The sequence below is a fragment of the Leptodactylus fuscus genome, chromosome 7 (genome assembly GCF_031893055.1).
Source record: "Leptodactylus fuscus isolate aLepFus1 chromosome 7, aLepFus1.hap2, whole genome shotgun sequence".
Lineage (NCBI taxonomy): Eukaryota > Metazoa > Chordata > Amphibia > Anura > Leptodactylidae > Leptodactylus > Leptodactylus fuscus.
In genome coordinates this window covers 112,552,875-112,576,420 of record NC_134271.1, presented here as the reverse complement: position 1 = coordinate 112,576,420, position 23,546 = coordinate 112,552,875, and the positions used below count along the sequence as shown (strand labels likewise).

At 41.4% G+C, this 23,546-nt stretch overlaps 1 protein-coding gene across 2 annotated transcripts in view; it reads left to right on the top strand.

The window, feature by feature from the left end:
- Window positions 1–23,546, top strand: part of PAPLN (papilin, proteoglycan like sulfated glycoprotein) — a 76,711-nt gene that overhangs the window by 25,680 nt on the left and 27,485 nt on the right. Inside the window, exons 2-14 of one of the 2 annotated variants that reach the window (XM_075282875.1) lie at window positions 858–939; window positions 6,147–6,363; window positions 8,614–8,675; window positions 11,352–11,467; window positions 14,379–14,439; window positions 15,068–15,170; window positions 16,794–16,924; window positions 17,197–17,320; window positions 17,530–17,610; window positions 17,736–17,908; window positions 18,951–19,074; window positions 19,161–19,287; window positions 19,892–19,951. In XM_075282875.1, the coding sequence (XP_075138976.1) occupies window positions 8,619–8,675; window positions 11,352–11,467; window positions 14,379–14,439; window positions 15,068–15,170; window positions 16,794–16,924; window positions 17,197–17,320; window positions 17,530–17,610; window positions 17,736–17,908; window positions 18,951–19,074; window positions 19,161–19,287; window positions 19,892–19,951 (1,157 nt within the window). In that variant the 5' untranslated portion in view covers window positions 858–939; window positions 6,147–6,363; window positions 8,614–8,618. The remainder of the gene's footprint in view (window positions 1–857; window positions 940–6,146; window positions 6,364–8,613; window positions 8,676–11,351; window positions 11,468–14,378; window positions 14,440–15,067; window positions 15,171–16,793; window positions 16,925–17,196; window positions 17,321–17,529; window positions 17,611–17,735; window positions 17,909–18,950; window positions 19,075–19,160; window positions 19,288–19,891; window positions 19,952–23,546) is intronic. The other variant, XM_075282876.1, reaches the window with a different exon arrangement.

Sequence of the window (23,546 nt, the reverse complement as noted above, 5' to 3'; positions counted from 1 at the left end):
AAAGGCCATGTCCAGTGGCGGAATGGTGTGGCCCCGTGGCAATCTTTTGACATGGCCCTCCCCCCGACCAACGCCGAAGACCTCGACCGACCACCTCCTACGCATTCCTGCGCGTTCCATTATGCCCCATAGTGGCCCCTGCACACAGTACTATCCCCAATAGTGGCCCCTGCACACAGTATTATCCCCAAAAAGACCCCCGAGTATAATGATAGCAGCGGTAGCGGCTGTCACCGGGCCCCTAATGTCCAGGGCCCTGTGGCAGCTGCCTCTGCTGCTATGGCGGTAGTTATGCCACTGGCCATGTCCGTTTTTTCACGGATCTTTCCATATGCTGAAATGTATGGGGGATCTGGAGAAAATGGGGACAAGATGGCAATTAAAAATGGACATTTCTTTGCAGCCAATTTGAACCTTGGTCATGTGAATGTAGTATTAGGGCTAGGATGACATTGAGAGTTGTCTAGACATTTTGTGGTCTGTGGTTAGATCAGTGTGGATCTGACTCTTGGCATCAGTCAGATGAAAGGACTGGAGTGCATGCTACTATCACTGTCTCCATTCCAATAACCCTCAGCACAATACATGGAGCCATGCCTGTCCCCATCCTTGTTCCTTGTACCACTCCAGAGTTTAATACATAATTTAAAAAATTCTGCTGCTAGTACAAGCCTGATAAGTTATAGAAAAATAGTTTCCATAAAGTTTCTATGTCATCAGATTTAATATATAATCAAGATCAAAAGTGTAAGAAAGTAATACTGTGAAAATATATAGGGAAAAGCTTGCGCTTATACTAGAATTTGGCTTTTCAAGTTGCAGCATATTCCTTCCAATGTCTGTAATAATTATTACAGGAAGAACATGTCACGGATGTTGCAGGCGACCATTGTTGAGATTTAGATGACATCATTGCGGAGTTGCTGAACTGCTATTAATGTAATTACAATATGATTTACATTCCAACAAAGTTATATGTTTACTTGATGTAAAGGGCAAGTTGAAACTTTGTATGTATGCAAAGATCTTAACAAGACCTGCAAATGATAAAGGTGAACCTGATTACATGGCGGCAGAATACCGCTGAGAAGTAACATGTTTTATTGGGGTTGTAGTTTCATGTTTTATGTGATAAATGTTACCATGGGGTGTTTTATAAGGGGATTGTAAAGTGCTGCATAAATGATATAAAAGTTACTATTTATTCATTCATGTTCTGTAGAACCTTTGTATAAGAGCTCCATACAGGTCAGAGTCCATAAACTTCTATGAGACTATAACATACTTCTTATTTGGTTCTTCACTAGAGATGAGCGAACACTAAAATGTTCGAGGTTCGAAATCCGATTCGAACAGCCACACACTGTTCGACTGTTCGAACAGGTTTCGAACCCCATTATAGTCTATGGGGGGAAATGCTCGTTTCAGGGGTACGCAACATTCGATCAAATTCTACTTACCAAGTCCATGAGTGAGGGTCGGGCTGGATTCTTCTCCCTGCGCAGCGTCCCCGCGTCCTCTTTGGGCCTTGAATTCACTCTGCTAGGCAGAGCCGACTGCGCATGCACGATCTACAAGAAAATGGCCGCTTACAGTGTAAGGACACGGGGACGCTGCGCAGGGAGAAGACTTCTAAAGGTGAGAGAAGAACTAGCGTTGATTGGCAATGTATAGCATTCTGCCAATCAACGCTGGTTCTGCATCGAATCTTAACTTCGAACAGCTAGTAGTATTCGATCGAGTACGAGTATTTCGCTCATCTCTATTCTTCACTACATGATTTGTTGGACTATGTCTACAGACAGTATTGCGCTGTATGAATGTCAAGTCTATGTACTAAAAGCATAGTACACTATAGTGATCGCATGTAAAGGTTGTGCAGAATTAGAAAAACATGGCTGCTGTCTTTCAAAAACATGTCATACCTGTCCACAGTTTGTATGTGTTATTTCAGCTCAGCCCTACTTCCTTCAAAGGCGCTTGGCTGCAATAACAGACACAACCATTGACAAGTGTGGCACTGTTTTTTTGGAAATAAGTAGTCACATTTATTAATCATAGAAAACCCTGTTAAAGTTATTAAAAGACTATTAAAAGATTATCTTATGTTCATTTTTACCACGTATTCCTGTATAGTGATTCAGTCAGTCCTGTTTGCCAGACATTAAAGGGGCTCTATCACTGGGAAAAGTCATTTTTTGCTAAGCACATCCTTGCATAGGCTTTAGAAAGTCTATTCCACACCTACCTTTTGTATGTAAATCGCCTCAGTAGTTTTTGAATGAGCCCATTTTCATTCATAAGCTAATTAGCCTCTTGGTGCACCCCGGAAGTCGTCTGATCATGTACCCTCTGCCTATTCTTTCCTATGTATGTGTACAGCACAGGCTGCTGCTGATGACTTCCTGCTTCCTGTTTGCACACACAGATAGGAGAGAATAGCAGAGATGAGTGCTGCTGGGAACTTCCTGTGCTGGCTGGAAGTTAATTAGCATATGAATAAAAATGGGCTCATTCAGAAGCCACTGAGGCGATTTACATACAAAAAGTAAGTGTGGAATAGACTTTCTAAAGGCTGTGCAAGTATGTGCTTAGTTAAAAATGACTTTTCCAAATGATAGAGCCCCTTTAAGGAAACTTTGGAGTCAATCCTTAGTTAAAATGTTCCTAACCTAATGGATGACAGTTCAGTATAAGTTGCCATGTGTGCCATGGTATATCTGGTTATCATAGTACTTGCGTTCTACTTTTTCTAGCAGTTTTCCCCTCTGCAGTTTGTGCATCTAATTCTCAGTCTTTTCTGAGATGGTGGAGACTAGCTGCCATGATGTCTACTATAGACAGGACATGGAGAAAACAGAATATACTGCTCTCAGGCTCACTCACTCACTCACTCACTCACTCACTCACTCACTCACTCACTCACTCACTCACTCATAGAAGCAATAATAGCAGCATATAGGACATTATACCAAAATACTGAATAATATTGACATGTATAAAAGCACTGGATACAATGGATCAATGAATACAACAGTGAAGCAGGAATTTTCTATACCCCCTTTAGGAAACCATGGGGATACCGACAGTCTGTGGGGATACCACACTGATGTAGGTAGTAATAGTAATATGTTAAGGGACAACCTGTAACCTAGATTTGTGACACTAAACCATCAATAAATCATCCCAAATAACTCTATACCACCACTATATATTTGCTTAGAGGGGAGTCCAAAGAGTATTGGGTTAGACATGTGAAGCAGAGGTGTGCTAAAGAAGAACTGCACAGCCGGCACCAGGAACTATAGAAATATAGACCTTTTCATTAGTATTTGGCTATTTCAGACATTAAACCTGTTGGTGGTTTACTACCCCTGATGGGTTTTAAGGGTAAAATAAGAATAATATGACTCGAACACAAAAATGCTTCTCAAAGTAGATCTACAATTGGAAATCGTATAGGTATTTTTTTTAACCATCCATAAATGCGTCGGTCTACACAATAATAATGCATATAGGGATAACTGTCATCAATTTTACATTATAAATTATACAGTTACTATAATATAGTATGTAGAGTCTTCGACGTATGGCAGGGTTAACATTTCACATTTAAAGCAAGATTTGTATGGAAGTCTATACCATGACGTTTTATCTGGCTCCAAAGTGTTTCATGAAGAATTGCAGACAGCGCTGTAGTTGTATACAACTGCCATGTAACTAACTTTAATGTAAGGAACCAGATGGATATTTTCAAGACTTTCCCATAAAATTGCTTTTTTTTCAGCTTTGATGTTGTTTGTTCTTACTGTAAATACCCCAAAGACAAGATTTGTCATAGTTCTCAATTATTTTAATAGGCCAAACAGAATGTCCAAGAGTAAACTAATGTGTGAGCTCTGTATATGTGATCGAGCAGTAACTGAGATAAGGCAGCACATTTCCTGCCATTGTGATGTCCATGTTCATTATGTAGATCTGTCAGAGATCACATAACAAATAGTTGAGATTATTAGGGATTAGATGTGACATTGGTTTATATCATGTAAAGTTCTTGATGTTTGATTAAACCTTTACCTTTAGATTTACTCCATGTGAAGAAGTACTGTATGATTCTTAGTGTATACTGTAGGTAGAGACTCGTAATCATACTGTAAAGCTGTTCCCCCTTCCACCTCTCAAGTAGTGGCTACAATATAGTAAAATTGTGGTGCTTTCCACAGTGTTAGGTCTGATTCTTCTATATTACATTTTCAACAATTCCTATATTTTTATAAATATATATGTTCTAAATAACATAAGGTTTTATATCGATCAGTTTAATCAAACTGCCGTTGAAGGGGGTTGGATCCCAGCTGATCTTTGATTAGCAATCCCAAAAATTGTTGACGCACATTAAGAACACTTGCCTTGCTAATAAGCACAATTTTTCTGGTCTCATAAGTGACTCTCCTGTGCTTCCCAGTTTCTATTAGAAGGGTTCATGGCACAGTCTTGCCCTGATTGACCATCCTGCTTGCTATATCGGTAGTTATCTGCAAGATCTGCAAAGTGGCTATCCAGTGTCAGTGTTCTTACAACCTCACATTCATTTCAATGACCATTGCAAAGCAGAATCTGCCTGAATATAAGTCATAATGTTTTCCTTTCTGTAGCAAAAAAAAAAAAAAAAAGGTACATTCTGCCTCAAAAGCTGCCAGTAAAAAAAAAAAAAAAAAAAAAAATGTATGTGGACATACCCTACTATTACATGTAATTATGCCAGGAATAACTATAAAATAGCAAAAACCCAAGTCAGTGTAATATAGGAGAACCAGGGACACTGGACTGCAAATTCAGGTTATGATGCAGCTAATAAGATCCTTGACACAGAAAAAGAAAAATCGGAGCACAATAAAGAAAGCTGCTTGCTGTCTATTATTAACATCTCACCAGCAATAATGGCATATAGCTAGTCAGAAATCAATAGACTCTCCTTACACTCACTGTGTGCAGTGAGAAGCTGCAGATTCCTCTCTGTGCCGTATACAGGCAGGGAAACCTGTCTGGAAATGTATAGAGTCTGTTTTTAAAGATGGACCTTCCCTAGTAACAGGGAGTGAACAGCAAATTAGGAAGGAGGGAGACAGCAAGTGGCATGAACTTTCAGGTAGAAAACAGTAGTATTTTGTTCCATAATCACCCGTTCTATGAAATGAGACTATGTTGTCTGAAAAGTTAGTGCCCATTTAACTGCCCCTGATTCAGGTTGGGATCACTAGCTCAGATATCCATGGATATTTGTTAGATACAGCAGAATGTACAATACCTGTGAATCCTTATAGGAGATGGTAATTTCCATGCCAAATGGACTTGTATCAGGAAGCAAATTCTTTTGGCTGTTGGTTATCGGCACGTGCCAAAAGGAATAAGTATTATATTATTATCTAGATGTATCATTTATACATGTAGACAATACTAGTGTGGGACTGGTATGGGGAGATGCCTTGTATAAGGTGTCTAAGACCTACGGTGAACTACATCTGCCCACTCAAGTGATGGCAATATGAAACTCCGTACAACATAGTGCCCATAATAACAGCCCCCTCTGTTGATGATCCTTCTGTAGTGACTTGTAATTAGAGAGGCACATTTGCACCTCTTACTTGTCTTATAATCCATTCCTGTGTAATAGAAGTCATGTAAAAATAGTATTTTGAACAAATCTAACCTTAAAGTAAAGAGAGGCCTTATTCACACGTCCTTATGTTACATACGTGTGATCTCTGGGATAATCACAAACTACATGTGAATCCATTTCTTGGAACCATTAATGGGTGCATTAGCCAATGGATGACCATTGGTCCATGGAAAAAGATATTGATTATTTTGTTTCATTTTGCCGACCAAAGAGGTCCGTCAAAATCATGTACCATTATTATGTCCACTATGGACATGTGACTTTCACGGAGACCACGCATCCACTAAGTGCAGACATGTGGATAGAGCTTAAGCTATATAGTACAGTTTAAATTAATCTTATGCTTGTATGTTGTTGCACTGTTTGACTACACACAGTTATTTTTGGTTATTTCTTGTGTATTTTTTGATCTATCTAATATGAACTGGATGCTTACAATAGTGTTTTGTTTTTTCCCCTTTCTTAGACTCAAGTCATCTGTTTCTCAAACATCTGGCACTTGTATTTGTTGTAGAATCCTTTCTATATGACCAAATAATTCGGACACAAGCCAAAAAAGCAATGTTTCTGAAACTCACAGGCCTGTGAAAGTGGGTCTTTGCTCAAAGCTTGGCATGAAACGACCTGCCATTCTGCATGTTGGCGCAGACACAGAGCCAAAGGCAAACGTTTGGGAAGAACAGGTAAGGAGCTTGCACATACGTGTCAGTGGGTTTCTCTCTTGTAGAATAATAATAATGCTGTTTAGTACATTCATCAGTTCTCGCTGAACTTTCTGAGCCATTATGAATCTGGTGCAGTCATTACATTTGGTTTGAATAGACACACAATGTCAATACACAATGTTCGATTCTATCGACTCTGGAAGGGGGGGGAGGGCAGGTAGCCAATATTAGTTTGCTGCTCAGTTGGAGTCTCACTCTAGAGAGCTTCTTGTTCTGGTGCCCGTAGGACTGAATTTGTGGCAACAAGTTGTTCACCAGTAAATATCAAACCATTTTTGTAGAATTCTAAGGGTAAGTCTACATAGAGGAATTTGCAGTAGATTTTAGGGTAAGTTCACAGTCCCGCGCGGGTTTTGACACAGAGAGAGCCGCATCTCTCTCTGGTCAAAACCCGCCTGCCGCGACCGTCGTGGCTTTCCCCTCCTATGTCAGCTCAAATGAATGAGCCGACACAGGAGGGTGCTGCCGCTAGGCGGAAGCCGCAGCCCAGCGCGCCGCGGTTTCCGCCTTAAGATAGGGCATGTCGCTTCTTTTTTCCGCTAGCAGCAGCCCGCCACGACCGGAAAAAAGAAGCCCGGCGGTCTGCATAGACCACCATTGTAAAGGGGCGGATTTTGAAGCGAAATCCGCTGTCAAAATCCGCCCCTTTGCCCACGTGTGAACGAGCCCTTAGAGTGGATTCTGTCCCTGATTAAACATGTTGTGGCCTTCTATTGATCCTCTTCCAAATCTAGGACATCCTTTCTATAAGGGTTTGTTCACACTTGCGCTTGTATTCCGTCCGCAAGGAGTCCGCATGGAGACCCCCCCGAACGGAATACCAACGCTAATGCAAGCGCTGTGCAGTTAAGCACACGGAGCCCATAGACTATAATGGGCTCCGTGTGCTTGTCGCGCACTGCCCGCACGAATGAATTGTGGGGGGGGGGGGGGTTCGGGGGGTCTCCATGCGGACTCCTTGCGGACGGAATACAAGCGCTAGTGTGAACCAACCCTAAACTGGACCCAGAACTGAACTGCATATTCCAGATGGGGCTGCACCAATGATTTATAAAATGTAGTGGTGTAACTACTGCTGTAGCAGCTTGTTGGGCCTCTGCTGCTTTTTCTAAATAGGCCTATTTACGTACTTATCCCCACTCCTAATCCCAGTCACCTCCACTTCCGTTTGTGGCCCCCGGGAGGCTCTGTGTGTCCCATATCCTGTTGCTGATGCTGAATAGCATTGGAGCATAGCTGAAAGCAATGTGATGTGGGGCACATATGTGGGGCCGACAGATTATTTTTACCCAGATGCATAACTTTACATTTATACATATTGAACCTCATTTGCCATGGGGATGCTCAAATACTTAGTCTGTCCAAGTTTGCTTGTAACCAACATACATCCACCATAGAGTTAATTGTAATACATAGCTTGGTGTCATCTGCAAAAATAGAGCCAGTGATATTAATCCCATCTACTATATCATTAATACGTTAAATAACAGCGAACCCAACACTGAGCCCTGGGGTACATCACTTATAACAGAGAACCCAGCACTGAACCCTGAGGTACAACACTTAAAACAGAAGACCTGACACTGAGCCCTGGGTACACCACTTATAAGAGAGGACCCAGCACTGAACCCTGGGGTACATCACTTATAACAGAGAACCCAGCACTGAACCCTGAGGTACAACACTTAAAACAGAAGACCTGACACTGAGCCCTGGGTACACCACTTATAAGAGAGGACCCAGCACTGAACCCTGAAGTACACCACATATAACAGAGGACCCAGCACTGAGCCCTGGGGTACACCACATATAACAGAGGACCCAGCCCTGGGGTACCCTAGGTATAATAGAAGACTTAGCACTGAGTCCTTATAACATATTACAAGTCTGAGCTGCAGTCTTAGGGCCCCTTCACACGACGTAAGCGCTCGGCTCATTCCGAGCTGTACACGTGAGTGCTTCTAAACACTTCCCACTCCAATGGGAGCGCTCGTAAAGCCGGCTTTACGCGCGCTCCCATTGAAGTGAATGAGAAGTGTTTAGAAGCGCTCACGTGTACAGCTCGGAATGAGCCGAGCGCTTACGTCGTGTGAAGGGGCCTTTAGAACACAACTCTATGGAGGCAATCCTTTAACCAGTTGTCAGTCCTGGTGGGTGTAGATGAGTGTTATGTACATAATTTCAACTTCCATCTGGTTTATTTGACAGGTAAAATGAAGACTCCATTATTGCTTCTTACCTTTACTTTGATGCTGGATTCTGCTTATTCAGTAAGTATTACATTTACAGGATATTACTTCATATAGTTGAAAATGTAATTTTTACCAAACCCTGACATTTCAATAACCCTGATTCACAAGTCTATTTTTACAGCTCCCTGTTTTTACTATACGTTTGGAGGTTATGGTCTCTACTCTATGTTTTTTCACTTAAGTGGAGTCTGTCAGCAGTAAATTGGTTATAAACCTAATCCCAGTACCTTGTAGAGGTGATTCTGCGGTTGCCCCATATGCCTGTGTTGTTTAGCCTTGGACCCCATTTTCATATAAATCTGCCTTGTATTCATTGATAAATGAGGGTAGAATTACTTTGGGGACTTGCTGTAACTTGTCTGGGCTTTGGGTGGGGGCATTTGGGACCAAGACTATTTTCTGTATTGCTGTTCTGTTCTGATATGGCCCTGCAAGCAAATGCCAGGCGTTGTTTGGAAAGGTAGTAGGACTGGCTCAGCTGGATACCGAACGTGTTTGCTGAAACAAGCATCTTGTAGCTTCTAGGAAGAACTGTACTTAATAACCTGACAGACGTAAACTTGCTTTTCATGTGGTAAACTTGCCAACCTTTCTCCAGCGCTCCCAGTGCCCCCTCGTAACTGCTTTCACATCCCACGGTGTCATCTCCTTTTATTTCAGTACTTCACATAATTACTTTGCTGTTAAATCTGAAGCCAAACATGAGATCATTTTGCCTCTGGACAGTATATATTGATGTATACATTCCCACAAGTGTTTCAACTGTAAATACAAAATCTGTGGGGGTGCGTCTAGCAAACGTTCATGTTATTGTCTGGGCTTGGCCCGCGCCTTAACATTTGGCGGATTTTGTTTTAAAGCGGTTTTCCCATAAATCCCACAAGTGTTGGCTCCTCAGCAATAAGTGTCTAATTGCTTAAGACCCAACCACAAGTACTAGGAACCGGATCCCCAAGTCTTTGTAAAATGGGAACCCCTACTCTATTTACATCGAGAATGAGAGAGCCCTGTACTTAGCTGTCTCAGTCAGTCCTATTAAAGAGAGAGGATTGTGGCCACACAATCTCACTTGGGGCACTTGGGGCACTTGGAGACCCATGTTCCATACCACCATATTTTCAGAGAACCAGTAGATATAATGCCCCCTTACAATGCCGGTGGCTAGGGAGCAGCAGGTGTGATGAAGTGATGGCAGATGATTAATCCGGGATGATTGGGAGGTATTTTGTTCTCATAATCACATGGGTCCCAGTGAAGAGACCCCCAGGAGTAACAGTTACCCTCCTTCCTATCCTGTGTAGGTGCATTTGCTGAGACCAGTTAAGAGCATTTTCTAGGCCAAAAATATTGATGACCTATCCTAAGTATGTGTCATCCATATCATATCAGTGGAGGTCTGACACCCAGTTTCCCCATTGATAAGCTTTTCTTGGCAGCTGATACACCGAGAAAGAAACAGCATTGTCCCCAGTATAGTGGTCAAATCAGGGACTACAGATCAGCTCCCATTAATTTGAATGGTATCTAAGCTTCAGTGACTCAGTTCAACCACTGCTATTGTTGTCTTCTTCCTGCTCCATTCTCTGTATATCAAGCACTGAGAACACCAGTCTGATATTGATGACCTATCTTTAAAATAGCTCATCAATGTTTTAGCCAGGAAAGCCCCTCTACTGTCCAGTGAACACAGATGAACAGTTGGTGAAGGCACGCTACGGCATATTCATTAAAGGGGCTCTATCAGCAAAATCATGCTGATAGAGCCCCACATATGCGTGAATAGCCTTTAAAAAGGCTATTCAGGCACCGTAAAAGTTATATTAAACTACCCCCCCCCCCCCCCCCCCCGCCGTTTTAAAATAATAACCTAAAAAAGAATGTGCTCTACTTACGTATCGTGCACGGTGGGCGGGCATTCAGGGTGTGTCTTCATCTTCATCCACACCTCTTCTTCCTCCGGTCCCGTCTTCCTCCGGCGCTCGCGAACGGACATTGATAAAAAAAAATGGCCTGGGCGCACGCGCAGTAGCATGCGGCTTCGACTACGGCTACTGCGCATGCGCCTAGGCTATATTTTTTTTTAATCAATGTCCGTTCGCGAGCGCCGGAGAAGGACAGGACCGGAGGACATCGGAGGAAGAAGAGGCGTGGATGAAGATGAAGACACACCCTGAATGCCTGCCCACCGTGCACAATGCGTAATTAGAGCACATTCTTTTTTAGGTTATTACTTTAAAACGGGTGGGGGGTTGGTTAATATAACTTTTACGGTGCCTGAATAGACTTTATAAAGGCTATTCACGCATATGTGGGGCTCTATCAGCATGATTTTGCTGATAGATCCCCTTTAAAGATTTCAGTAGCATTGGTTTAAGCAAACACTCCAAAATAACAGTACAGAGAGATAGCATTGCATTGCATTGCATTTCCTTGCAGTATTAACACAGATCTGCTAAACTGTCCAGGACCCAGAAAAGCGAGGTGGGCACCAGAGCCCTCAGAGTGCTCTATCCTCCACATTCCAGCCACGGCCACCATGCACGTCATTATATTGGATATTTGCCCTTTATACATTGGTAGTAGCCATAGTGTGGGTCTATTAGACGTCTGTGTTCTGGAAATGTTATTTATCAGTATGATCATTTATTAATATTTTGCATGCTATGATACTTACATAAATGCATTCTTTTACAGGCTAGTAAGCATAAAAGGCAGAGTGATTTTTGGGACAATTGGAGTGACTGGGGAGAATGTAGTCGCTCCTGCGGTGGGGGAGTAAGTTTCAGAGAGCGCCAGTGTTACTCTCGCAGGTAAGTTACGATTTAAGTGTGTACCGTTTTTTTTTTTTTTTATTCTTCAGATGAACTTTTATACAGTTTAGATCTAAAGGTTTGGGTATTTTGCCAGTACACTTAAAATTCATGCAAATGGATCCGGATTCTATTCAATAAGACGTTAAAGGTGGGCAGATAACCCAATAAGACTGACTGACAATACACCCTGCACTAGTAACTGCTGAAAGTTATAGTGATGTCATCCATTCCATCTGATATGTTACTGCTAAAAAACTGCAGCTCTTCAGATTACAGTGTTGTTGTGGGTCTGTATACAGGTGGCCACACAATAGTCTGTGAGCGCATAGTATTGTGATATCATCCATCTGTTACATGTAACCATCATGCCCCTGGGTATCCATACACCTTAGAGGATTTTCTTAATTGGAAGCTTTGTTGCCTCTAATTCCAGCACTTTAATACTTTCCATGTCCTATATAAAATATATATGTGTTGTGTCTCCCCTGAGGCTTCATTCCTAAGGTAGGATTGTAGTGGAATGCCAGCTGTCTTCTAAACAGTAATCCTTGTAAATCCATGTTTTGTATGGCTGACTGAGGCTGGGAGGAATGAGCTTCTATTACTGGGTACAGTCTTTGAGTAGGCAGTGGTTATGTGTAATAAAATACTGTATCTGCTAATAGCATCGCATTATAATATAATTATCGTATTCCTGTGAATTGTGGCCTATGATACCCCAAACACAAACAAGTACTTGCTGCAGACGTTCAGTTCTTTACTGTACATCTAGGGTGGATATAAGAATTTCTGAATCTTGGTGGTCTTAGGTGGCTAAAAGTTGATAAGAACATTCCTAGTAACTTCTTTTATTTTTTTTGTGTGAAATTTCTCTAAGCATTGCATGGCTTAACCTTGGGTTAAATTTTCTGGGATATCCACTCTTGGGAAGATTGTGTTGAATATATTTTTGAACTGTCTTGAATATTTTCCATTTTGTGAACAATCCATTCAAGATTGATGGACTAAACAATAGCTAAAGTCTTTCCTCCTTGGATTTGTGCTAACATACATCTGAATGTTGTAGACCAGCAACCTGCCAAAATTTTTTATATAGGAGGTCACACATGCTTATAATTAAGGAATCAATGGCCTTTGATTTGCAGCATCTGGCTGCTACTTGCCCCCTTTATTCCTATGGAAGCGGTAATACACTGCTTCTTCATTTTGGCCTAATTTTTGTTAAATTATTATTGAATGGAATCTGTCATCTGGTGTTTTTCATCTGATATTGCATTTAGATAAAGGGATCCTATCATTAGAAACCCTTTTTCTTTCTAACTAACACGTAGGAATAGACTTAAGAAAGGCTATTCTTCTCCTACCTTTAGATGTCTTCTTCGCCCCGCCGTTCAATAGATATTCCATTTTCTGTCTTTATGCAAATGAGTTCTCTCACAGCACTGGGGGCGGTCCCCAGCACTCAAACAGCACTGGGGGCGTCCCTAATGCTGCGAGAGAACTCTCCAGCGCCGCCTCCATCTTCTTCAGGAACTGGCCTCTACGTATCTTCTTCCGGCGTGGCTTTCAATCTTCTACGCATGCGCAAGTGACTCTGCCAGCGGGACTTGGGCAGAGCTGACTGCTCCTGCGCGCGGCCATTTTTTGTGGCCGCTTACATGACGTGTACCCCAGAGCTACACACAAAATGAAAATTTTTTTTATTTTTTTTTTTAAATAAATGCTCCTAAAATAAAGCAACGTTACAAAGCTGTTCTTACTCTATGTAAACTAGGTTTTTACATTTTATGTAGCTTTAGTGTAGACTTGCACCTGTAACATAGGAATTCAGATCTTCTCAAGTCCTTACCTGCCATCTTCTAATAATAGACCTTGGGCAGGACTAATAAATTACACTACTATAGTGATTATAGATTAGACTCTATAGATTGGATTTGTCAATACTGTCTTGTTGCTTCTAGATATTTATATTTCTTGAGACTTTTTTTATGACTTTGTAGAATTTTGAATGCGATAATAAAAATATTGGTAATATTAGAAAGAGACTGTGATTTCACAGCTCCTTTGTTTTCTAAACTTCCAGTGGTTCCCCTTGTCCATATACAATATTTTCATGCCTAGATCTGTGTAGACCGTTATATGGTGGCTCTGTGATTATAATTATTACTTTGCTGCATTGGGGTCTTAGAACAGCCAGAACTGATCAGGCCTGCGACGCTTTTTGCTCCGCGGACTCCATTGTAGTCTATGGGGTCTGCAGGTGACTGCTTTTTTAAGCGGATTATATTTCCATTTGGGAGGTACCCATACGTACCCCACAAACGTAAACCTGTATGCAGTTGTGAACCTAGCCTAATGCTGGTAATGCATATTAAGCAACATAAATTGTGAATACGTTTTTTTTTTTTTTTATCCCTTCTTTAAAGTCTTTAAAATGATGCAAAAAATGTAGTACTTTAAAATCATGCTAAATAAATGGTATTAAAGTAAATGATCTATTCATAAACTGTGCGTGCTATACACTGATATGGACATAGACTCTTATTGCGCGAGTGCCCTTTTGGCATGCGTTTGTTGAATCTACAGTATTATGATGTTGTGATGCGTATGTGCTGAATGTATTGGCAATGAATGGAAAGATCTGTATTATTTTAGTATGTGTAAGCGTGCCAAAAACTGAGCAGCTAAAACTATGCTGTGTGCTGCCCTCTAGTGGCCAAACATTTATTTACATTGACAATGCAAACCTGTATATTGTTCTGTATTATTATTCCATATTATTATTGACAATATCCTCTATTCTGTACTAGTGATTGTGTATTCATTGCACCACCCATACAATATGTTTACTTCTTTCACTATTTTTGTGCAGTATTTTAAATAGTTAGGAAATTTCTTCTTCTTTTAGGCCAGATGGGGGATCAAATTGTATTGGACCATCAAGAAACTATCGCTCATGTAATGTGCAGGTGAGATTCCCTTTTATTTATTTAATACTCCTAGAATTTTCTATATGGCCATCAATGTATGTATAGTGATCCTGAGGATTTTGGGTAGTTCAGCCGTACCCATTGCAAATAGGTGCATCACATCTAGCACACAGCCATGAAACCTCCATAGAAAAATCACTGGTAGTAACATGGGTCATACTAAAGAGCTTGCTGATGTTAAATGTTATATGTCCCCTAGCTTTGCTACAAGTCGCTTCCTGAAACTTCTGATCTTTTCAGTCAGTGGAACCATCTAGGAAGTGACTATACCTGTCATTTACACAGCCATATATAAAAACACATACATACATACATACATACATACATACATACATACATACATACATATATGTACATAGACAAGCACATAAATCACAATTTACCAGTTAGACCCATCAATATTCTATATACAGGTAGATGGCCACCAAATTCCAAGATTCTTTGACTGTCCGAGCACATTTCTGATTTTAGGATTATTGTGGATTATTGTGTTCATCTCATCCATTGATAAGAGTTTATACTGTACTTTATAGACGGTGCATTGAGCCTCCATCCCTTTCACACTATACAGAGCTGATAGTAGTGTTCTTTATGTTCCACTACACAGGAATGCCCTGAAGGCTCCCGAGATTTTCGAGCTGAGCAGTGTTCAGAATATGATGGGATGGAATTCCAGGGAAAGAGATACAAGTGGCTGCCGTATTATGGAGGTAAGGGAATACAGCTATGCTCAAACTATTTATATTTTTAAAGAGGACCTTTCATCAGATTGGGCACAGGCCGTTCTATATACTGCTGGAAAGCTGACAGGGTGCTTTCCTGATCTGTGCCCCGGGTAAAGTGCTATTGGTCCCGGTACCGTAGCGCTTTACAGTCAGAAAGGCGTTTCTGACACTTAGTCAGGGACGTCCTTCTCCACAGCAGCGCCTATCACACTGTACAGTGTGAGCGGAGAGGAACGCCCCCTCCCTCTGCTCACAGGGCTCGTCCACAGACAAGTATTATCAGGAGGGGAGGGGGCATTCCTCACCGCTCACACTGTACAGCGCGATAGGCGCTGCTGTAGAGAAGGACGTTCCTGACAGACTGTCAGAAATGCCCTTCTGACTGTAAAGCGCTACGGTACCGGGACCGATAGCGCTTTACCCGGGGCACAGATTGGGAAAGCCGCTGAATTCAGCGCACTGTCGGCTTTCCAGCAGTTATGGAACTGCCTGTGCCCAATCTGATGAAAGGTCCTCTTTAATAACGCTGATTAGTTGGGGTAGCTTGGACCCACTGCCCTGGACAGCAAATGTTGGACTGTCTCCCTATTCAAAGGGGCCCCCGCTACCTTAGGGCCCGGTGCAAGTGCACCATTGGCCCTATGGTTAAAGCGGCCCTGCCTACAGACACTAAATGGAGCAGCAGTAGTGCTGGCCACCACTCTATTGAAGCTCTCCGAGGTTGGTTCGGCATCTCCTTTCCAGCAATCTTTGAGGGTCCCAGAAATCAGATCCCCAATAATCATACATTTATCACCAATCCCCAAACATTTTTTAAGGCTGGCCCCTTAAATAATAAAGCAGTACGTTCCCATACCCTTCCTAGTGGTGACTTCTAGAACACAGACTTTTAAAGTAAACTGCAAGGACAGAGGGACATTTGAGGAACAATTGTAGGGGCGGTTCAATCTGTTCAACAGCAGTAGTTCAGACCAATGTGGGCCTACTCGGCCGTGTCATAGGCCTTCTACGGGGCTGTACCATGGTGGGGAATATTGACAGTAATGTCAAAGGGTTAAAGCTTTTGTTTTCCCATATTGTTAAGGACAATAGGAAACCTAGCTTCAAGCAATACTTCGCTGTAAAATGGTGGAAGTCACCCAATTCTACACATTAGGGTAGAGAACTTGTGGTACATAGTGAGCAGCCCCCACTCAATTCAGGCCTTGTTCCATTATTGCTTGTTCTCTTTGCATTGCAACAATAAAATGTTTGCTGTTTAAAGTATTTAGGGCCACAATTAATCCAAACGCAAAGGGAACCAAGGATGGGTGTAGGAGATTAACCCATCACCCAAGCTTATTAACTCCATATTAACAAGGGTTGTCCCAATGCTGACCCTAACATTGCCCTGTTAATATCTCCTTCCCCCCCAGATGCATTTTGCATCCAAAACACGGCAGCTCCTCAGGAAATTGTTAGAAGAACTTTCATGGGCACTCTAAAAGTTGTATCTTGCATTTGTATATAATTGAAGTATTAATGGTCAATGAATCCATTATTTTTATGTCTATTATTAATATATTGGTTGACTATTAAAACCATATTCCACATATTTCTCTTTCAAAGCATCCAATAAGTGCGAGTTAAATTGTATACCCAAAGGAGAGAACTTTTACTACAGGCACAAAATGGCAGTAGTAGATGGAACTCCATGTGAGCCTGGCAGAAGAGCCATCTGTGTAGAGGGTGTGTGCAAGGTAGGACTCAATTTTTTCATATTATCACTTACTGTAGTTCCTCTTTTCTTCTGCCGCCTTGTCTTGTCAAATCTCTGAATTACTTGAAGATAACATATTACTCAGTTTAGCTCAATTTATAACAGAATATGAGTTAAAAAAAATATTTAGTATTGAAGTGATATTCTAGATCCCCTTACCACCATACATAAGGCGAAAACTCAGGCTAATATTTTCTTTATTGTATTCCTTTTCCATAACATTATGTAACTTTATATGGACCAATGAAATAGACGGTTGGCTGCGATAACATATTGGATTCATCCAAAAGAGAAGACCGTTGTTTGGTATGCGGAGGGGATGGTAGTTCCTGCTATGAAGTCAAAGGATCCTATGACTCCCCCACGTTATCCAAAGGTATGTTATGCTGTAAATGGAGCCTTAGAAAGGGCAGAAATGATCATTTACTTGATGGTATTCTCTGCCATTACACTCCACTTAGTATTTTATATGTGGTTGGTTTCAATAGTAAATGATTGAATATGTAGAATGCTGTTGTTATTTATGGTTATGTTTTATTATTCTCTCAATTTTCTATCTTAAGACTCTGCTGTTTGATCTTTCAGGGTACAGCCAGCTCTTCACTATACCAATTGGAGCCATCAATATTCAGATTAAGGAAGTGTCACCAACAAGGAACTTTTTAGGTAACAGAAGGCCGCACACTGTGCTTATAAGAGAACGCGCTATCTGTCTAATGGAGATTTGTAGGATATATAGTAGCTTACCAGTCCTTCTGTCTCACACTATTATAACAAACATGTCTTTACAGCTGTGAAAAATGCACGTGGAGAATATTACCTGAATGGGTATTGGACTATTGAGTACAGCCGGGCCCTGAATGTGGCCAACACTGTTCTTCATTACTATCGAGGCTCTGAGGGAGATTTGGCACCAGAAGTACTGACGGCAAGAGGACCCACTACTGAGCCTTTAGTGATTGAGGTACTTCATGGATTTACTTACGTATATAGTGCCATAAGGAAACCTGTATGTAACCATCGGGCAGACAAACTGTTCAATAGGTACAATAAATAGTTATAATGAAAAAGAAAGTTCTCATAGTTCACCGAAGGTTTATGGTTTCAGTCCAACTCCAATATCAGTGATGCACGGGAAGGAAAAAATCTCCGACTTCAAAGGGATGGATAGCAAATATCCAAAAGTGAATATAAAATTCCAGCATCACGTCATGTTACCCCACGTGGAGGCAGCCCAACTTGCAGACGGCTTCCCATTTAAATGGCAGACCGCTTCCCTCAAATATCTTGGGATTCATATCCCATATATAAAATACCAGACCCTAACCAACTGCAGGGACTAGGGGAGTGCAGGCCTGCCGGATGCTAGACTCTATTACCGCTCCGCGGTTTAGCTCCGTCTTTTTGATTGGCGCTACCGCGGTGCAGACAAGCAATGGGTCTCTATTGGGGCCGACCTGCTCACAATTACCTTTCTCTCCCTACCGTGGATTCCGGCTGATTTCCATCCCTTTATTCAAGCCATGAGTACGGGATCTGGTGCCCTGAAACGTGTAGGTGAATCTCATGGTTTTATTCATGGATCCTTGATGTTGCACTTCTTTTACTGAACATGGATTTAAAAATTACTTTTATATATATATTTTTTTTAACGCTGGAATTTTTTTATATACTTTTGGATATCTACAATAAATAGTTACAGTAACTAATACCTGGAGGGACAGAATGGCAGACAGAAGTATATTTCTGGGGTTGCCAGTTGCCTCCCCTATTAATGCATTTTGGAAAACATATTTTGGATAGGTTGGATCTTTTTGTCTGAGATTGTTGTTTCTCTCCCCAAAAAAGTTCTGCCAATGGCATCCTCCTTTTCATGCCCCCTAACTCGTTCACTGGATCAAAGTGAATGCACCATGTGGCAGGATCACATAGAGTATGTTTATCTAGCTCACAATGGTGTTATAATAGAATGCTACCCAAATGTGATTTGTAACTTCCAATTGCAGCTCATTGGGCAAGAACCCAACAGAGGTGTGCAATATGAATACTATCTATCCAATCGTCTTGAAGAAGAAGACTATAAGTGGAGTTATGGCTCATGGACTGACTGCAGTGCAGAATGTGGTGGAGGTACAACCTAAAATGATTTATCATATATGATCCTGACCAGTTCTCTACGTACTGCTCTTATAATGCCAAAACCTTTTCCTTGGCAGGTTACCAGTCCCGTTTGGTGTTCTGTACTATAGATAATGAAGCATATCCAAATGAGATGTGTGCAGGGAAACCTGTTCCAGCAAGCAACAGAACCTGTAGCACCCAGCCTTGCCCACAGACCAAAAGGTAGTCATTCATACTAAACTATACAACGCTTTCCATGACAATTATTTATTGTTCTTCAGGACACGTCTTATTTATATACTTCAGGATTTATGACTCTTACAGGGGTTGTCTTGAACTAGAAAACAAATGGTCTATCTATATCCAGAAAACGTGCCAGTTTTTTCCATGGCTATTGCCTGGTATTGTACTGCATCCTAATTCTAGCTGGAAAATGGCAGTGTGGTTTCTGGGTAGAAATGGACCCCTTATGCCGTTCATTAACCTGGTCAGTGTAGTCTATGGCCAGAACTTCAGATCCCAAGATTGGTCACTAGGATGTTTCTCATTAGTCTAAATTCTTTAACCTATATACGGGAAACATCTCTCCTTAACACTCCAACCAAAGAAAGTCATGTATTTCTGCAAGCAAGCTTCATTTAGATGAATAATACACATAAACTTCTGCAACAAATCTTTTTGAATATACCCTTATGAATTGGGGAGAAGGGATCCATGTTTTTCTTATTTACAGACAACCCCTTTAAATTTAAAGCTGCATTGTATTCTAATTATAACTATATGGATAAACATGCATAATATAATATGTGCTTATTCTGTGCGAAAGGATGTCTTACATATATCAGCCGACAATGTGGAGTCGTATAGTGAACACAAAAATGACCAGGTAAATCGAGTTGTAATTATTGGGTTCTGCTTTAGATAAACTAACCAGCTTCTCAATGCCTTCTAAAGAATCCTACTGTAATCCTAAAATACTTGGGTGACAAGTGCTTCCTACTACTTGTATTTGGTGCTTTGTTCTGGCAATAAAATTGACTTCTGAAGTCTAAAATTACTCCAATCTCCTCCTATTTTTTTGCAACTTTTTGTGTAATTTTCCTGTCTGGTTATATGTATTCAATGCCATTTATATGACTTTGCGTGATGGCCCAATAATCGGCAAATTGACACACTCTTGGCTTCAGAAACCCCTGGTGTGTTCTCCTTGTGGTTAGCCATGCAGATAAAATCAAGAACTGACATGACGTAATACATGAATGGGTTTGGTCTACTAGAGTCTGCACTGCTTCATGTTAATGGTTCAAGATACTGGAGTGGGGTTTGGAGTAGGGGGACCTTCTCTATAACATCCATATGCCCTAATGATTGGGAAAAGTGGATTGTTTCATGAAGAACACCAAACAAAATGCTCCGAATTCTGGTGTAATTTGTACTGTCTGACATGCTTTACTCTAATTTATCAAGTGTTTTAGGCAGGGGCCCCATGTGGTAAAAATTCCGTGGTTTGCCTGTGGTGGAAACATAGTGGGGGGAAAAAAGCAGCATTTTACAGTCATTGTGTAGTGGATGGGATTCTAGCAAATCCCCACACTGCGGTACAATATGTGCAGTGGACTCTCTGTGATTTCCAAAATAGTAGCGTTTTTTCAAATAGCAACATGTCAATTATATCTAAGGAAACGCCGGAAGTTTCCTTATAGGTATTATTAAAGCAGAAAGTCTGCAGAAGAAACCTATGCCTGCGAATTGTCTGTGAAAAGTGCTGCGGAAAAAAACATGTTGCGTTGCCACTGCGGGATGTTATGTGGGGCTTTAGACTTAAACACTCTTCTGAACTGTACAAAGTAAGAACATGGCTCCAAGGGGTGACTTCAAAGAAATTGGGTGGGGACTGAGTTGCAAGACGGTGTGCGCCAAACATGCTCTAACATTTTTGCATTTTTTTCTGGCATATACTAAGCCAGCTAGTAGCCGGTGTAAAATTAAACTAGACCGTCAAGTAATGAGTCTAGTCTAATTTTGCACTGTTTGACTTTGATATTAATAGTAAATCTGCGCCTACCATATTTTATAACACTATCATATTTTAGTGTACATTTTAATGCAATATAAAGCAGATGATTTAAAGGTGTACAGTATATACAGTTTAAAGGGATTCTATCATTAGAATCCCTTCTTTGAAATAAGACCATGTTGAAATAGCCCTAAGTAAGGCTAATCTTCTCCTACCTTTATTATTTCAATCCACGCCGCCGTTCCAGTGTTTCATTTTTTTCGCCGTATGCAAATGAGACTTCAGAAAGCAGAGAGGGCATTTCCCTTTGCTCAAAAAGCACAGGGGGCATCCCCTGTGTAATCTGAAGACTCTCCAGCGATGCCTCTGTCATCTTCTCCCAACCGCCTCTTTTCCGCGTCATCAGCTGAAAGAGCCAACTGCGCAGGTCCATTCGGTCATGCCCCTGTGGCCTCTTACACGAGCTTCCATTTGGCCACAGGAAAATGGCCAAACTGACGTGCAGTTGGTTCCACTGGCTGAGGACGTAGCTGATGACACAGCGAAGAGGCAGTTGGGAGAAGAATAGAGGCATCGCTGGAGAGTTTTCGGACAGCACACGAGACGCTGTGGTTTTTGAGCAAAGGGGAATGCTCCCTGTACTTTCTGAAGACTCGTTTGCATATGGCAAAAAAAAAACCTATTCACACGGAGTAAAATGGCGTGTAATTTGGAGTGTAATTTTTACACGTGTAAAAAATTTACATGTGTATTTTGGAGTGGTTTTTTTTTTTTTTTACACGTGGCGTTTCAGTAGCGTTTACGGAGCGTTTTTTGGAGCGTTTACGGAAGCATTTTTTTACACGCGTAAATGCTCCAAAAAATGCTCTGTAAACGCTACTGAAACTCCACGTGTAAAAAAAAAACACTCCAAAATACACGTGTAAATTTTTTACACGTGTAAAAATTACACTCCAAATTACACGCCATTTTACTCCGTGTGAATAGGCCCTAACACTGGAACGGCAGCGTGGATTAGAATAATAAAGGTAGAAGAAGAATAACTTTTCTTAAGGCTATTCCAACATGGTCTTAGTTCAAAAAGGGATTCTAATGATAGAATTTAGAGATGAGCGAACAGTGTTCTATCGAACTCATGTTCGATCGGATATTAGGCTGTTCGGCATGTTCGAATCGAATCGAACACCGCGTGGTAAAGTGCGCCATTACTCGATTCCCCTCCCACCTTCCCTGGCGCCTTTTTTGCTCCAATAACAGCACAGGGTAGGTGGGACAGGAACTACGACACCGGTGACGTTGAAAAAAGTAGGCAAAACCCATTGGCTGCCGAAAACATGTGACCTCTAATTTAAAAGAACAGCGCCGCCCAGCTTCGCGTCATTCTGAGCTTGCAATTCACCGAGGACGGAGGTTTCCGTCCAGTTAGCTAGGGGTTAGATTCTGGGTAGGCAGGGACAGGCTAGCATAGGAAGGAGAAGACAACCAACAGCTCTTATAAGAGCTAAATTCCAGGGAGAAGCTTGTCAGTGTAACGTGGCACTGACGGGCTCAATCGCCGCAACCCAGCTTTCCCAGGATCCTGAATGGAACACACTGACAGTGTATTCCCGTATACCCCATATATACACCCCAAATCCCCGTTCCAACGGTGTGCCCCCCCACCTTCACCTCAGAAATACCCTGCAAGTCCCCTAGCAATAGAATTGGGGCTATATACACCCACAATTTTTGCTACTGGTATATAGTGCCATTGTCTCACTGGGAATTCAAAGAATATATGGGGGTTATGTGCACCCACAATTTTTAATACTGGTATACAGTGCCATTGTCTGACTGGGAATTCAAAGAATATATGGGGGTTACGTGCACCCACAATTTTTAATACTGCTATACAGTGCCATTGTCTGACTGGGAATTCAAAGAATATATTGGGGTGACGTGCACCCACAATTTTTGCTACTGCTATACAGTGCCATTGTCTCACTGGGAATTCAAAGAATATATGGGGGTTATGTGCACCCACAATTTTTAATACTGGTATACAGTGCCATTGTCTGACTGGGAATTCAAAGAATATATGGGGGTTACGTGCACCCACAATTTTTAATACTGCTATACAGTGCCATTGTCTGACTGGGAATTCAAAGAATATATGGGGGTTACGTGCACCCACAATTTTTAATACTGGTATACAGTGCCATTGTCTGACTGGGAATTCAAAGAATATATGGGGGTTATGTGCACCCACAATTTTTACTACTGGTATACAGTGCCATTGTCTGACTGGGAATTCAAAGAATATATGGGGGTTATGTGCACCCACAATTTTTAATACTGGTATATAGTGCCATTGTCTGACTGGGAATTCAAAGAATATATGGGGGTTACGTGCACCCACAATTTTTACTACTGGTATACAGTGCCATTGTCTGACTGGGAATTCAAAGAATATATGGGGGTTACG